An 18,470-nucleotide genomic window follows, 5' to 3' on the forward strand; every position below is an offset into this window, starting at 1 on the left:
CGCCACCTGGGAACGGTTTGAGCACTGCTACTATACTATAAAATGTAAGAGTACGTTTTAGAGTACCTCACACACGTGCGATGAAAAAAACACGGACTGTTACAAACACTAAATAATTATTCAACTACCTGACACACCTCATAAAATCAGTGATCTCAAATATCTGTATAAATTCACACATGGCCAACTGAGGTCCGAAACGCTACTCTCAGAACTGTATTTCCGAATTCCATTCGAACAAACACGTAACCACGTCTTTTTCATATAGTATGATCTAGCCTTTCAATAGTTCAACATTCTCTATTTTATAAGCTTCCTAAATTATACAACGAAATTTCACATACACCTGTAGATTTATTTAATTCAGAAGCTGCATATAACACTGCATTATGATGCCATTTTAATGGATAAATTCTAGTCAGCTATTGTCAACCTTTCTTGTTATTATTTAGATCTTCTTCTTCTTCTTCTTCTTCTTCTTCTTCTTATTATTATTATTATTATTATTATTATTATTATTATTATTATTATTATTATTATTATTATTATTATTATTATTATTATTATTATGTTATTATCTCTTAGATTTGTTAGATATTCCAGTGTAAACTAGCGTTCAGCTGTATCTGGAATTATGTTTGTAAATAAAGAGTACAGTGTGTAAGTGATTGTATAACGAAACCACACTTATGCAGTTTTTAATTACGCGGTATCCTTAATTCTGCTGGGTAGATGGGTAAGTTCGTAGCGATTTGTAAATCAACGTATTTTTACTCATATAGATTTACAGTACTACAAGAATTAACATAAGCTCAAGTCAGTAAATAAAACGTTGTATTCTTATACACGACACAACATTTATTCACTCACACACGTTGTCAGTGATTATCTGCAATCACATTAGCTCCATACACATAAATTATTTTCGCAGATCCTGCTGCGCTTCTCCTTAAAATGTTCTTTCTTTACTTGACACTCATCAATTCTGTAAAAATATACAAATTTGTGTAGAATTAGAATACACTGTTTTTACCAACACGAAATAACAAACTAAACAATAATAATGGAATAACGGACTAAGAATAATTGGCAACGCACTGCCTGCCACTAATATAAGCTAAGCGGTACGAATTTATACAGTGATGCAATAATTCTCAGGTTATGCTTTCTATTCCAGCTTCTTAATTTCCAGGTACTTATATTCTTTTGGAACCGCAAAGGAAAGAAACTGTGATCCTACCTCTTTTCTGATGGTTTAGTGGTCCTACCAAGCTATATAAGGATAAATATGCTTGAATCTGTCCCTGAGTACAACATTAAAAACAAAACAAACAAACAAAAAAAATTATCTCGAGGACCATTGTCTCTTTGGTGTTCATAGCTTTATTGTGAACTCACACCTCACCTACTTTGCGTTTCGATTTCCCAAAGTAAGTCCATAGATTTGCTGTAGATATTTGATGTACTGAGCTCCTGTAATCTTTGTAATAAACCAATGAAAAATGTCAAGAGCATTCGAAAATTAGACGGTGTTGTTAGTTGCATTCCTAACGAGAGAAGATTAGCAGAGACAAGTACGTTTTCATTTAGATATTTAGCTTTTAATAATAGATAAACTGGAGGGCTAATAATGCAGAAATACAAATTTTTGAACTTGTGGTTTACCTTTGGAATAAAACAAATAGTATAAACTAATATAGATATTTGTAGCGTATCAGAATTGAAGACAAAACTAACACATTTATCCTTGTCTTAAACTAACTAACTAACTCTATGGCCTATGGAACCCAGAGATTCAATGCCGCGTTTACAAAAGCTCCCCACTGACTTCTGTCCTTAGCCAACTGGTTACACTTTCTTATTTGTATTCCTATTTCTGCAAGATCCATCTTAAAATATTGTCCTCCCATCTGCACCTAGGTCTTCCTAATGGTCTTTCTTCGACTATGAAAGCGTTCCTTCCATTCTGGCGTAATTTCTTCCATTCTGGCTACATGACCTGCCCACCTGAGCCTCCTAGACTTGATGATCCTAACAATGTTTGGTAAACGGTATAAATTATGCAGTTCCTCAGCCACTCTCTATTCCCGTTCTTCATGGATCCAAATATTCGTCTCAGGATCTTATTCTTAAATACTTTCAGTCTGCGTTCTTCTCTCAGAGTAAGCGACAAAATACATATTTTTGAACTTGTAATTTACCCTTAGAATAACACAAATGATATGAAATAATTTAGATATTTCTAGCGCGCCAGAATTCAAGGAAGACCTAACACATCTTTCCTTGCTTTCCCTTCTGCAACTTAGTAGACATAGTCTCAAGGGAGGAAAATGTGATCGTCATGTTTCATGTGTACTCCACTAGAAATGAGGCCGTTGCCTAGGATTCTTTAGCTGATGCACCAGACAAAGATTTTAAAGTTTGCTAACACTATTGTGACTTAATAGTTGACACGAATCTTGCTACTGACAGGTTCTAAAACTGTAAGTTGCTAAATAATAAAGAGAATAGCTTACTTGAGGTTAACTAAGTATTAGTTTCAGGTTCCTTAAATAAAATCGACTGATAGCTGTCTACTTATAACCAAATGAACACGAATAGTTTACCTATCAGTGGTCACCAAACTGTAGTTCTCATGTTCCAATAGTATCCTTTATTTCGAATAGTAATATTTTATGGACCATATATTTTAGCAACAGTAATTCTACTATGTCCCACTAATTATCAATATTCGATGCTCGGAAATACAGTAATCTTATCATGTAATATCAATTGTCTTTACTTGGGGACTAAACTTACTTCCATATCTATGTACAAATAAATATTTATTTTCTGATTAACTGACATTACATAAGTCATTTTTCCTAACCAATCATAACCACTATTTAATTAACTCGAATCACCTAATAGGTAATGAGGTGGTTAGAGAAATTCTGCCAAGGAATAGCTCCATGTCCCCGAACAGAGGATAAATTGCTCTCTCTTTTTAAACACATGGAGAAACATTTCTGATATTTCGCATACTTTTCCTTTAAATCACTCGATGCCAGGTTTTTAACATGTGTTGTTACACGATTATAGTTTGTTTAGAAACAGTTATTTGACGCATGAAGAGTCTTCGTTTTACTCTTCACTCTCTCTTGTTTTGTTTCTTAATCATGATACTTAAATTTTAAATATTCAGATAGCATCCCGCATCGAAAATGGGGCCTGAGACGTCATTTAAATGTAAAGCTTAAATCAAGTTTAGCTACGTGTTTCTATTGATATTGCAATATTATGGGTTTTGCGTATGAGGGCCAAAGAATGAATTTTTTTATATTTTTTGTATTTTCCCTGGATTCTTTTCTTTTTCCCTATTTTCTTCTTTTTTATATACTATTTCGTTCATTATTGCCATCACCATCTCCCTTGTAATGTAGCCTCAGTTTTTGTCAAAATCATCTTTATCCAGATTTAATTTTCGATCTTTGGTAAAATAAAATTCGTGAAGTAGTCTTTCAGAAAGTGAAGACGTTCTGTGTAAATTTTTACTTAAGAATGCTTAGTTTCATCTAAGTGGTTAGATAATTCTGAATCAGTCAAATTTTTCTCTCTGCAATCCCTGATACGCTCCTTTATCCTAGTGTCAAGGTTTCTCTTTGCCATTACGTCAGGGCTGTTTACAGTTACAAGCCACTTTATACATACCTGAATCAGGCATATTATCCACAAAGTATCAGGCATATTATTTTGTGAATATGTCTGATCCAGGTATTTATGAATTTATGTAACTTATCGAAACCTTTCTAGACCCTTGAATGATTTGAAGTCTACTCTAAAACCGTATTTTTGTGCAATTTTTGTAATCTACAAGTTAGTTTACGCCATAAAGGAAGTAAAATTTAATTATCTTTTGTATTATTGTTTTCAGTATTTTGTTATTAGATTTTTAAAGACCTCTTTCATGAATTTGTCATGATTTAGGACTCCATATCTAACATAAACTGCTGTAATGGTTTAAGGAACCGAGTCCGTGAACGAGTGACAACTGCTCATCTATGTCTTTGTCTTGTACTCTTAAGAAAGAAAAAAATACATCCAAAGTTGGATTTTATTCTATCACAGTATTACAAACGGTGATAATGTTTAGAAAGATATGTAAGTAATGCACTTACTGCAAAAAACAAAATAGTCTTCTAAGTAGCGCTTTCAGAAGATCCTTCTTACATTTTCATCTTAGATCAAATTCGAAGAGAATTTAAAACATTGGGGAGAAATGTGGATAGGTAAAAAAATGGTTAAAAAAATTTAAAAAGTATTGAATCATAAGTCTTCTTTCAAAAGTGAACATATGCAAATGGTTACTCACTCGTCACTGTCTTTACCATCCAAACGGCGGAAATATGTAGTGAAAAGACTGTAAAGAAATCACATTTATGTTTCCTTAGCTAAACTGATTGTAGGTTTCTTTTTATGAATGTAATAGTCTTCTTTAGTTTTTCGTTCAGTTGTTGTTTTTGCTGACACGAATTAGCAATGCTATGGTTGTCTTTAAGATGCACTATAAATCCGGATAACTGTTGTAAAAAACAGTTATCTATGGTGCAAGGGTCAACTTGTAAGTGCATTCTACATTTCTCCTCCGTCTTTTAAATCCTCTTCGAATTGTTTCTAAGCTGGAGATGAAAGCAGGGTCTTCCGAAAGCGCTACTTAGGATATTTTCTTTCTATTGCGGTGAATACTAGCCTTTTGCTTACATTTTTTCTGAATTTTATTTTGTTTGAATGTTAAGAAAAATATATCCAAAAACTGAATTTTATTCAGTTTGAATGAGTCGATTTTTTATTTATTTATTTATATAGAAATCAGGCTTCTAAAAATGGTATGGAATTTATTATCATACGTATTTATAGTCATGTCTAAGAAATTAATGTTGTTGTTTTCTTCTGAGATGTGGCTTTAATTTTGGGATGTATAAAATTAGCTCTTTGAAAAAAAAAATCTCACATCAGCAAATCTTCATTCTTTTTGTATTTAGAAAGAGAATCATCAGCGTATCTAAAATATTTAAATTGTTCTGATTACAAAATTTTATTTTCACAATGGTTGACAAACAGTACCAATTAAAAGACCCTTTTAAAGTAAATTGTTTTATTTCTAAATTAGAAGGCGTTTTAATACATTTTTTAAGCTTTCATTGTTTGTTTATAGTTCAGTCAAGACTATAAGGAAAAATCTGTGCGTTTAACATATGAAAAGTTTTATCACACTTATGCACGTAATAAAGAACTCAGTTTTAAGCCTTTTTTTTTCTTTATAATTCCCGTTGCCAACATTCACTATGCCCATTCGATTCCAATATCATTTGAAATAGTATTTCATTAGCAGTAAAGTGAGTTACGATTTCTGTTGCCTGCGTAGTGGAAAATTCAAATGTGTTCAAGTATTTTAGACATTTAATGTCTTGAAAAACTTTAAAAAATACTAGTGCAATTCCCCATCCAGTTTGCTTAAAGGTGATATATTGTGGTAGGTAACGGCCTATACTGTAAAGGTTGGTCTTGAATGATAGTCTGTGCATCCAATAACTGCGTCACATTCAAGCCCTTGGTTAATAGTGGCTCCTGTCCTTCATAACCTTGGAATTGTGTGAGGGTGTAAAACAAATAGTAAAATAAACTCAAACTCGTCAGTATCAGCTTTAATTTTTCTATACGACTGGAGAAAAATGTTGTGATGCTTTCGAAATTTTCCCAATAAAATACAGGTTACAGGTTTTGATAGGTACTTTCTAAACAGTTACTCCACATAATGTGCCAGATGTTCTCAAGCTGTATTAAGTCTCTACTGTTACATTTTGAAGCTACAAACTATTCGTTCTTTTATATGCATAGATAAATAATAGTTGAATTCCATGTTAAAATCTCAACCATTTCTGTTCCATTTTCTCAAAGCATCGCTGTCTCTTAAGCTTCAAGTATCCATGAAACTGATTCTTGAATGTAATAAATAATGGCATCAAATTGACAGAAAGGAATAAACCAAAAACAACAAAATAACATATTAGTAACGGGACTATAAGAATAAGAACTTGTTTTAAGATTATTAAAAAAAATAGCTGAAAATATTTTTAAAAAGACAAGTTTTACAATCGTTCCTTATTGAAGCTAGCAATCTAGTCTTAAATCAGGAAAAGTGAATTTCGATAAAAGTTGGACACTACTTTTAGAACAGTTTATCGACAAACTATGTTTACATAATGCAAAAGTTATATGGCTGTTCAAATGCTGTATTATTCTTGAATAATATATTTCACTGTATTATGCACTGGTATTCTTATACATGATGTTAATGAACTTTACCGATAAACTGTAAGAGGTTATTCCTCACATCAAAATAAGAAAAATGTTCATGTGGATCTGTGGGAGAAAATGCATAGTTTGAGAGCTAGGACTATCCGAAAGCCTGGAAAAGATAAATTTCAACATGCGTTATATCGAATTCGAGAAATCGTGATGTGGCGGTCCGTATCGACGTAAATGAAGTAATACATACGCAATCAAAAAAAGCATAGTTCAACAATGTGCAATGAGTGCAGAGCGAATCCCCTAGAAAATATAATTTTCCCAGATATGCTCCCAAGTGATATGGTCGGACTTTAGGGTGGGTTCAAAGAACAAAACGTAAACCTTAACAGCAGTGAACACGGAATGCTTCGGTGGGATATCGGAAATGGGAGATACGCCACTGGTTTCAAGAAAGTATTGAATGCTGGCCGTAAGTTACTGCTACAGAGGTATACAGTGGCTATGACAATTGTAACACAATGACCATCCTGCATTTTTGAATTCTTAATAGCTACCAAGACATACTGAATATAAAGAACAATGTGAAGTTTCTAATCATTTGTATGTAGTAAAGATTTTGAACTAATACATAAAGATATTTCTAAAGTAAAAAGTGTAGCATTTAAAGTTTGGTTTTCTGCTGCATATAACTGTCTGAAAGAGGTTCCCTAACTTGTTCCAGTCGCGTATTTTGTGGTAGGAAAAGACTTAAAGACGCAATTGAAGTAAGTTAAGTGCTACACCTATTACATTTAAAATGTATTTTTTAAAAAATGTGTCAATCACTTTCTTTAAATAAATAATAAATGAAAAGGTTATCGTGGTTGCCCCTTGATCTTCATTTCTATAACTTTTGATTAACTTTTTTTTCGAGCAGCAGAAATAGTGTAGCGAAAGGTAATACTTATATTAAAAAAAAAAAAAAAATCACAATACCTAGAATGTAACATCAGTAAAATTATGCAAACGGACAGCTGCTGGTATTAGTAATGCTAGTTGCATCTCTTGAGGGAAGTTACAATCGATAGAAAAGAATGTCGCTAAGAAGTCCTCCCTGTAGGACTAGTGACTAGCGTGTCCACCTCAAACTGTAGGTCCACTTCTCATATAAGCTCGGTGCTGAAAAGAAATGCTAAACTCCAACCAACCAAATTTATCTCTACAAGCTAAAAAAAAAAAAAAAAAAAAATTACCTAATGTACTAATTTTTGTATATAATGTCAATCATTACGTAAGTTTTTTCTTCTAGTTTTTAGCGATTGAGACTTCCCTCAAGAGCCGACACTGATAATACGCCTCCGTGCGCGGATGTCTATGACAATCCACTTAACTTTAACCTCTTTAATTTCTTAATTCATTTCAGATTATATCGTTTGGACATGTTGTTCAGTAAATGGGAGCCACCACTTACCGCCAGTGCCTGTGTTAAGATACTTTAAAAAACAAAATATATTTCAAAAGATTATTTTCAAGTTATTCTTTAGTAGCGTCAATTAACCGCTTCGCTGGGTTAAAATTTTTTAAAAAAATAGTAATATTTTCCGTTAGTCAGTCAGTTTTTACTATTACTTGAAGCGCTTTCAAATCGATAGAAACAAAAAAAAAAAAAAAAGAAAAAAAAAGAAAAAGAAAAATCACAAAATAATAAGTAATCTAACTAAATAAAAATTAAATATTATTATTCTGGGCTGAATTTACATCTAAACGGGATCGTAAGTGTCACTGTTCATCTCAGCGCCCCTGGAAGCTACGGATTCGACACTAGTATCGGTCATTTTCGATCATTTTTGTATTCCCCCTTCCCTTTTCCTAAGTTACATCGTCACAGTAAAATGATAAAAATCAATCTCAGGCCCGATCCTCATTTATGTTGAAAATTCGATCAAGATCGGTCTATTGCTTTTAGAGGTATGAAGTCACAAACATACTCACTTTCATTTTTCTTTAAATAGACTTCGCTTATTGGTGTTGGGATTCCTTTATGTGCCTGGACAAACAAGACATGAAATAATATTTTTCTTTTTTTAGTCCCTAATGTGCTCCTTCATCCTGATGTGTAAATTCTTTTGTCACATTCACAACTTTACGTCACATTAACAATCCATTCATACAAAGTCGAGTAAACACGTTCCATTAATTATATATAGGGTCCATAGGTCCATATATATAGGGTGTAATGAACTATACCGACAAGCTGTAAGAGGTGATTCCTCACCTCAAAATAAGAGAAAAAGTTCATATGGACCTATGGCGAAAAGTGCATAGTTTCATACCTAGGACTGTCCAAAATCGTGAAAAAGCAAAATTTCAAAAGGCGCTATTTAGAATTCCAAAAACTTTGCATAGTGGTCCTTATCAGCGTAAAGGAAGCCACGCATACAGAATCCAGAAGTGCATATTTCATCAATTTTCAACAAGTGTATAGGGAATTCCTACAGGATGTAATTCTCAGATTTGCTCTCAATAGAATTTTCATATATACCCTGATTTCAAGGAAGATCCAAACTAGGCAGGAGGCAAGCCTTGACAACAAAATGGATATCCAGTGCTTCGGTGGAGACTCGGAAATGTTGAGAACCGGCAGCACCATGTTTTTTGTGTTCGGAATACCGTGTGATGCGATGTATTTCGTCAAGTCACGTTTTTTCCACTTATAAGCGTGAAAGAAAACATCCTGGCATGCGTTTTCCCGAGTACGAGAGACCGTGCTGCTGAGATCCTTAACACTTCCGACGTTGCACCAAATGTTTTCGTGTTCACTGTTATCAAGCTTTATCATTTGCCTACTTTGGAGCAATCATAAAGTCAGAGCATATCTCAAAATTCGGGTGATGACATGTCTGGGAATTTCACCCTACAGTGAATACTCTGTACACCAATTGAACATTAATGAAATGTGCATTTTTGGATTGCGTATACGTGACTTCCTTTGCGCTGATAAGGCTCACTATCCACAGTCTCTCGAATTCGAAATAATGCCTCGTGAAATTTGGTATTTTCGCGAGTTTGGACAACCCTAGCTCTGAAACTATGCACTTTTCCCCACAGGTCCATACGTATGAGTTATGAGTCACTTTACTTGTTTTGTAAAATAAATAAATAAATAAATAAATAAATAAATAAATAAATAAATAAATAAATAAATAAATAAATAAATAAAAATTACACCTTGGTTACATCTGGCAACATTGTGTGGTTCCTAGTGTACTTCAGCCGTTGCTTCCTGGCTTGAAACTGAATTCCTTTAATTATGTTACATTTTATTTGCTTCATGTTTTCTCTTTTCCCATATCATTTTTGCTACTCGGAAAAGCTCACCAAAATTAGTGAATAGGAAATTGAGAGCTGAACATGCTATAAGCTCTTTGTATATTGATACCATATGAAGTTTGATTGACAATAGTATTGTGTTTCTTCTGGTTCTTTTTTTACTACTATTTACATTTCTTAAAAATAGTTAATTATCTTCTTTTCAATTCCCTATTGAAGAGAACCCCCAAATTATAGGAAGTGTTCCTCCATGTATAAAATGATGGGAAGGGAATTAAGATAAAATTGATTTTTTCTTATTAAATAACTGTAGTTTACTCTTATTGAAAAATACAACTGAAGTACCTTTTTTGCTAATCTAGTGCATAATGCTTTCTGTTGCAGATGCTGTAAGATGCACGATTGGTGCTACCACACGGCAAACTGTCCCCTATTTCTCGAATATTTCGTTCCTTATCTTTGGAAATGCTACAGAAGGCGGCCTCTTTGTGGTAAGGGGTATCTGGTGTACAATGTATCTCATTCTAATTGACCTGCCAACCTACCTTCGACTCTGACAACAACTATGACAACGTTCAAACATACTTATCCGTCCAAATAATTAAAGATTATTTACTACTTGTTACTATCACATTTTTTTAAGTTGGTTTTCTTTACAGTCAGAACATTAGGCATTACATTTCTTCTCTATCTGGTTGAATCGCTCGTCATTTACTGACTCAATCAAAATTATCTTGTTAGAGTTATGTATCTACTTGGTGTTGTTGTTATCAGATGGTAAGACATGCTTCTAATTAATAGTTATTAGCTTATATTTTATATTTATTTCATGTGTATTTTGTCATTAGGTTTTTCTTTTTTCCTGACTATTTACATTAAAAAGCTAAAGAGAAAGGAAAAAGAGGTTTTAACTGTTTATTTGAATATAACATATGCAATTGTGGATGAGTCAAACATGGTATATTTTCGCTGTCACCTCTTTTCAGAAGGTTTGAAAAAATCAGTTAAATATGGAAATTACGATGGTTATGTTTCGCGTTGACCCACAAATATAGTGGAGGAAACTGGTGTAACTTTTGTCTAAATTTCCAAAACAGGAAATATTAGAGAACAAACATATCAGGAAAGTAGTTGTTGTTGTTGTTCATTTTAAGTTTAACGTCCCTTTCAGCAGCGAGACGGGACCTACTGATTAACGTGAAACCGAACCACATGTGCTCCCACCAGAAATCGAACCTGGGTCTCCTACGCCAAAGGCGCGTACGCTAACCGCTTAGCCACGGAGGAGCTCCTATCAGGAAAGTAATGAAATATATCACATGAAGATAAATATATACCGGCTTATGTTTTCTTTGTCTGGTAACCATGCATTTTTTGAAATCTTGCACTATTGTTGCCATTGGAATTTTTGAAGTGACGAAACACATCCATTACTGGACTCATCCATTATCATCTTAAGGACTCACATGATAAGAATCGTTGAGTCCTTTTTAACTGACGAAGAGGTATGAGGTAGTTTTTTCCGTCTCTCTTTAAATTATTAAATCTACCTCACATCAGATAATGTACTTTGTTGGAAAATGTTGTAAATTACTGTAGTTACTAATTGCGTTTTCTTTTTTCGAAAGCTTTGAGGATGTGCACAGTTATTACGTCCAGGTTTTTTTTTTTTTTTTTTTTTTTTTTTTTTTTTTTTTTTGAGGTCACTGCAAAACAAAATCTTGCGTATTTGTTTTCTTAAATTTTTATTTCAATTAATAACGTATTTCTTAACCACAATACCTAGTAGATGCATTTATGAAACATTGAAAAGTATACAAGCGTGGTTTTGGCTGAGAAGAAATAATATGCGTAAACGAACCATGAGATTTTTTTTCATTAATATAACATTCATTAATCACAAATATAACACAGTTTAATTGCCATCAAATTAATGCAGGCAAGCAACAATTTGAAAGTAGTAGTTTGCAATATGCATTTTTAATATTTTGTAGAAAATCCACATAGTAGTAAAACGGAGAGATTCATTTGTAAACAAATAGTCAAGGTACCTTAATGTAAAATTATTATGAGATATGTATTGAACTGAACGGAAAATTCTGATGTGTACTGCCTACAACTGGACGGACTAAAGGCATCTGAGGCTAGCTAGTCGCGACAACGCAAGCTCACATGTTTCAATTTGAGAGAATATTCATCAGACTTTGTATCTTCTAATCAATATTTATTTATTCTAATTACCTGTTCCCCAAACAATTCCCTTAACGCAAGAACTTCATTTTACTTGAAGCTTAAAGAAAGAAAGAAAGAAAGAAAGAAAGAAAGAAAAGAAAGAAAGAAAAAAGAAACTTGGAACACCTTTTTGCCCATGGAAATATGCAGTAACACAAAGATGAAAAAGTTATTAACAGAAGAGAAAGAAAGAAAGAGACAGAAAACTCCTTTGCTGAGGAAACCTACATCATACTTTCACCCTTTCATACAGTCACTACTCACTATTATTCTCTTGCTTATCCAATTAACAAAGATATTTAGCAGAAAATATTGTCATTGGCTCACAGTAGGATTCTTATAAAATCCAGAGTGCAAGAGACGGAGATGGTAGGAGGAAGCAAGCGTGCAAAATCTAAAATTTGAATATTGGAGTACATATGAATTCAAACTTATGGTAATAATTCTGTAATCTCATGAGTACTCGGAAGGAATACGAAATATGCTTCGGATTCCCTTCTCCTTGAGAAAAAGTGTATCATTTACGCTGATAAAATACATGAATGACCTTGGTACTTTGGTTTCGTCACTTCCTTTTCAAAAACTCAAAAACTGCAGTGCCATAAAAGACATAAAAAGAACTTTTTTTTTAACCTCAGAGTTCCGTTTGGAAAAGAAACAATTGGATATTGAATCTTGATAGACCACGTCCCAAAAGAGCATGGATTAAAAGGAACGCTGAGGCAGACAAGTCAGCACATGCATCTCGCAGATTTCCCTGAAGTGTAAAGCAGGTGAAGGATCAACTGACTTACAATAATATATTGCGCATTTAAAAAGAAATAAATTTGGCTGCCATTATATGTAATCAGTAATATACAAAAACAATATTTGACTGCGACACGACGAACAGAGTATCCTGTAACTGGCAACTCTGTATGATCAGTAAGACATCTACATTTGTAATTACAAATCTGAGCACCGTCTGCTCACGATCTGGTCGAGCTGTACGCACTTTTTTTTTTCTTTATTTATTTTACCCCCCTGTTTTCCACTCTGATCGAATAAACAGAGCGAATTTGCCGTTCAACCCAATACACGTTCGTTGTCATTTCAAGTTGTTGCCTAGAATCTCTTTGGATGAGCTTAAATTGCTCGAAAAAATAATTCAAACTCGCTTCCTTATGCTGATATACATAAAATAATGTATAGTATACCTAAATTTTAAAAGTTTTAAAATTATTATAAATTATAAATATTTAAAGATAAAAATTTTGTACACGTAAAATCGAATCCAGAACTGTACAGGTATATTAAGACGCTTTCACCATGTTATTTTGTGAACAATATAAGAGTATCAACTAAGAATTGATTGTTTGATTCTAGGTTTTTAATTCATTTAAATTTTAGGCTGATATTTTTGCAGAGTATTACGAGAGATAAAGGAAAATTAAATTAAAAAGAAGGAATTTGAAACTGTTGGAAATGGTTAATATGGAAAAGAACTTATATTGTGCTTCTGTGGTAGCAGAAGTTAAGTGTGAAGACTCCGCCTCTTCTCGACTTGCTTAATTTATAAACGAACGACAAGTCTAAAACTGAAGTGTAGACTTGAGATGTAGTTGACTAAATGTAGAGTCTCTTTGTGTGAAACTGAGACATGGAATATGCATGGTTTATATATTTTTTGTTTGGAAGCTTTATGTGTATGTTTGGTAAAATTAAAAAAGTTTTGGGCTTGTCTCAAAAAAAGAATTAGATTTTGGAAACAACTCTGACTTATCACTGTATTGCGAGTAATGATAATAATTAGAAATGTAAGTAAAAGTCTAAAACTCACCGCAAGAAACAAACCACTCCTCTCTAAGAAATACTTTCGAAAAATATCATCTTCATCTTCAGTTTAGGCACACTTCGGAAAGGATTAAGACATACGAAAGAAAATATGGATGGGTAAAAGTGGTTTAAAATAAATAAAAATATATGCGAAGTAAAAATCTCAAATTTCAGGATTTATGAATTGAATTTAATCAGATACATCCTAGAATCAAATTTACGATGGAACTTGAAGAAAATGGAGCTCTTAACTTCCTTGATATTATCATCAAAAGACAAGCCAATAAGTTTGTTACTTCAGTATATCGTAAACCTTTTGTTGGCACCAAGTTTATTCATTTTAAATCACCACATTCATGGCTTCAGAAATTGAATATTTTGAAAAACTTCTTTAGGACAGCCCTTCTACTTTCGGAACTACCTGGTGACCTCAACCAAGAAATTCAATATTTAATTAAAATTGGACAAGAAAATGGTTTTCAAAAGTCTTTATTACCGAAGTGGTACAAGTAGGTACAACAGGAGATCGTCGGCACCCACCATCAGCCAACAACAGATGCCGAGGCCGACAAATGGATTGGTGTCCCTCTGGTCCCACGTATTTCGGCAAAAATTAAGAAGGCATTGCACAAATATAACATCAAAGTCTCAGAAGTTCCTCCTAAATCCATAGAAAAATATATTACGAATTTTAAATCATTTTTTACTGATCCTCAACAAAGTAGCGGTGTCTATCGGGTTAAATGTCAATGTGACCAAACCAACACTCAATTCAGATAAAGGTGGCATAAATGCGATTTGGAGTAGTGTTTCTACTATTCATTTCCGCCGTCTGGAAGGTATTGAAAAGAAAGAAAAAAAAATGAACAACAGTGAACAGTGACAAGTGAATTACCATTAACATCTGTTTACTTCCAGTAACAAGAAGATTTTTACTTTGCACATTAAAAAAAAAAAAAAAAAAAAAAACTTTTAAACCATTTTTACCCATTTTCCTATGTTTTAATCCTTTTCAAAATGTGCCTAGGCTGAAGATGAAGACAATGTTCTTTGAAAGTACATCGTAGAGGAGTGGTTTTTTTCTTGCGTTGAATATTAGCCTTCTACTTACACTTTTTCTAACCCTGACTTAATTTATTTAATTTAGATAGTTGGTATTTTGTACCTAAGCAGCCTTAAAATATCTATATAAATTTACAAAATTTAAATATTTATAATTTATAATAATTTTGGAGTTTTAAAACTGGTATACTACAACTGAACAATAAAACATAAATAGGAACTATTCAAAGGTATAATGTTATTTGTTTTTAAACTATGAAAAAAAATATATGGTTATCTTGTAAAAACACACCTCTTAAACATATGTATCAACCTAAGAAAGGGTAGAATGGTCTCTTTATGGTTAATTAGACGTTGCTAGTTTGAAAATTGATAAACAAATTTTGGTTGAATCAGCAAAGAGGCTATTTAACCAGATTTTTTCATATTTATTCTGATTTTAATGAATTAGCTTTGAAAAAAAAATCCAAACGCTAACACGCAACAGTAATTAAGAAACAAAAACGAAATGAAAGCATTTATAAAAATATCTCACTCCTAACATATTATGTTTTCCACTTGAATTCAGGACTGAGGAAGGAATATATACCTTTTAACAAATGTGAGTGATGTGGATATAAGTTTTAAAGACATGACTCCAAACAGTCAAATATGTTATTAACCTGGACTAACATTTCAACAATGTATCTATAACGATGACAGAACTTGTTTTCTTTACATTTCAGGTCGACTGCGAAGGACAGCCAAGACATATACGGGACATGTGACATGACAACCATTTTTATTTATTCTTATATTTAGATATATTTTAAAATGATCTGTAAATAACGGTGTTATTTGTAATATATTGTTGTTTCTAGGTACAGTTTTTTTTATAAAAGGATTATTTTTGTCTGATCAAGTAAGTAGGAAAATTTGGTTGTCATACAATGTAGTGCTTTTTTGGATGCAGAAGAAAGTTAATCAAAAATTGTGCTGCAAGTCCATTTCATAGAGAAGTATGAGTGTACAGTAAGCTATTGTTAGCTTTCTCTACTCTAATAACTTATGGATAACAGCTTTACTACTTATATCAGCATTTGATTACTTAAATGGCTAATTGTTATTCTACTTTTTCCAAGCTTCTATCTGCTTCTCTTACTTCAACTGCAGTGTCCGCCTTTCAGCTGTTGTAAAACACTGGTTCCTAAAAGAATATTATTCAAAATTTGAACAACCAAAAAAGTAAATTTTATCAATTACAAAAGAAATTTTTAAAAAAATCAAATTTCTTGTTATTTTTATCACTACCTAGAATTTCTTAGCTTCACAGTCTAGCACGGAGGAAAACTCACAAATAAGATCATTTAAGATCACTCTCTTCTGAGTGAAAGGAAAAAAGAAAGGGATTTTAAGATATTTTCAAATGTGTACATGGGATTTTCTAATAGTTTTATTCCTTCTATCAAAATTATATAATGGATAGTACAAGTACTTACTTAATCCTTCATAGTCCCTCTAGGCAGCTACACAACAATGGAGGCGTTGCTTCCAGTCTTCGTAGGTAGTGCTGGAAAGCTTCTGGTGGAATATCTTTCAACTCGTCGGTTACACTCTTCTGAATGTTATCCAAAGTACCGAAATGGCGCGCTTTCAAGTATTTTTGAGCAAGAGAAACTAAAAAAGAAGTAACACTGATTAAGGATCCGGCGAATAAGGGGATTGAAGAGCCATAGCAGTGCTTTCTCCTGCCAAAAATTCATTGATAGAGACTTGTGTGACATGGTACGTTGTCGTGGTGCAGTATCCAAGTGTCTGTAGTGTCTGATCAAACACGTAACACAATTTTCCTGAGTCTTTCAAGAACCTTTCGATGAAAAGTTTGATTGACAGTTCGCTCTAGTGGCACAAATTCCTTGCAAACAATCTCCCGACTGACAAAAAAAAAAAAAAAAAAAAAAAAAAAAAAAAAAAAAAAAAAAAACCGAGAAAAGGATCTTGAAGGTCTTCCCGTACAAGATTTGTCTTCCACTTATTTTCAGTCTTCTAAAAAAAAAAAAATGCTTGTGCCATTTGAACTCTTGTAACCTGGATAAGTAATGTTCTGCATAAGCTTTTAATAACTTTTCATAAGTCACAGTAGTGAATTCGCCAAGCTTTAAACAAAATTTGCTGACACTACTTTGGTCAAACTCTATTGTTGGTCAATTTTCGTAACACACTTCACAAGCACAACTTCATCTCACACGCTCTCAGCAATGGTGTAGCAACTGGAGCAAGTTCAAACTTGTACTTAGGTAACGGCAAGGGTTAGCTTAACCGCCATGTAAACGTGTGAAGGTGGAAGCAGCAGCGTTGTCGGTTGGTGCACAGTATTTGAAGTCTCATTGCTTTTCTAACATATCTCGTAGATAACAAATTTTAACCAAGTAAGAGACATTTAAAAAATTTGAAGAAAAAATCAGTAAAATCAAACCATTAAAATTTCAGTTGATTTCAAAGGAAAATAATTCCCCATACAAATCAATAGCCTAGGGGACATTTAGCTAGACTTAAAGAAGAAGTCAGTAAAATCAAACCATCAAAATTTCAGTTGATTTCAAAGCAAAGAAGAAAATAATTCTCATTAGGAATCAATGACATAGAAAAGCAACAAATATGTCGCAATTATTCAACACTGTTGAATGTGGGATATCGAAGAAATTCTCTCTCTCGTGAAATCCTCCATTAATTATATCGACATAAACAAAATAATTAACAATATTCTTGAACAGAAATAGCTTCCCTCTTCTATTTCATTAAGAGTATCTTCAAATGGTGAAACATTAATATTACTCCGTAGAGCAGTATTTACTTTCCTTCTGTACCTATGATCCCCCGAAAAGCCTCCAGAAAAATATTTTTTCAGATTTATAATTGTTTGTTGTTTGGTGATTTAATTGAAAACGTTAAAGTTAGCTCTAGAAATCACTTATAAATCGGGATGTACGTGAATTCTTGTGACTGACCATTGTCAGAATTAAGTAAAAAAGAATTGAATTTATATGTCAATGAACAAACAAAGATTGTGTTGTAAAAAATACAACTTACAGGAACAAAAGGGACCCCTTCTTTATCGTTTTCCTCCGGGTTACCACTAAAAGCTTTATACAAACACTAAAGAAAATTACTTTTCTTTCATCAAACATTATATTTCCTATCTTTTGGGTATGTAATAATTCCAAATATGAAGTTATCATCAGATATATTCAGAATTCTCAAATTTTTACATTTATTTTACATTGTGTTGTATTAAAGTAAGGTCAATTTATTATTCTTTAATATTCTGAGGTTCCTCACAAAAGTAGATAGTAATGTAAACAATCTTTAACGATACATCTATTTGTAGCTTCATTTATGCAATATATTAACAATATTAATCATATTGAAAACTAAACTTTTAGTAACACAATTGTAAAGAACTAGAAATTCATTACATAAAATATCTAGCTATAATTCGACAGTTGTTATAATATTTTAATTATACGAAGAAAAAACAAAGAAACAGAATATAGAGCAGAATAATAACAATAAATTTAGCTATTTCCTCACGAAATTTTCTGTAACATTTCTAATATAATATTAACACTCGATATTTTTGCACAGAAAGACAAGGCTGAAGAATTTTACCAACACATTGTTTCCTTAATGATAACAAATATTCAAGAAAATTCTAATACTAGGAATGCAATGTATATACCCGATTGCAATGAAATGAGCTGAGCGAGCTTAAACTACGTAAT

General features: G+C 32.6%; 1 protein-coding gene across 1 annotated transcript in view; it reads left to right on the forward strand.

Moving 5' to 3' along the window:
• The window catches only part of LOC145678843 (uncharacterized), a 328,525-nt gene that overhangs the window by 307,333 nt on the left and 2,722 nt on the right, over window positions 1–18,470 (forward strand). The window contains exon 3 of the mRNA XM_081749401.1: window positions 9,985–10,091. Coding sequence (XP_081605527.1) covers window positions 9,985–10,091 — 107 coding nt within the window. The remainder of the gene's footprint in view (window positions 1–9,984; window positions 10,092–18,470) is intronic.

This window comes from Thermobia domestica, chromosome 2 (genome assembly GCF_964235325.1).
Source record: "Thermobia domestica chromosome 2, izTheDome1.hap1.1, whole genome shotgun sequence".
Taxonomy (NCBI): Eukaryota; Metazoa; Arthropoda; class Insecta; order Zygentoma; family Lepismatidae; genus Thermobia; species Thermobia domestica.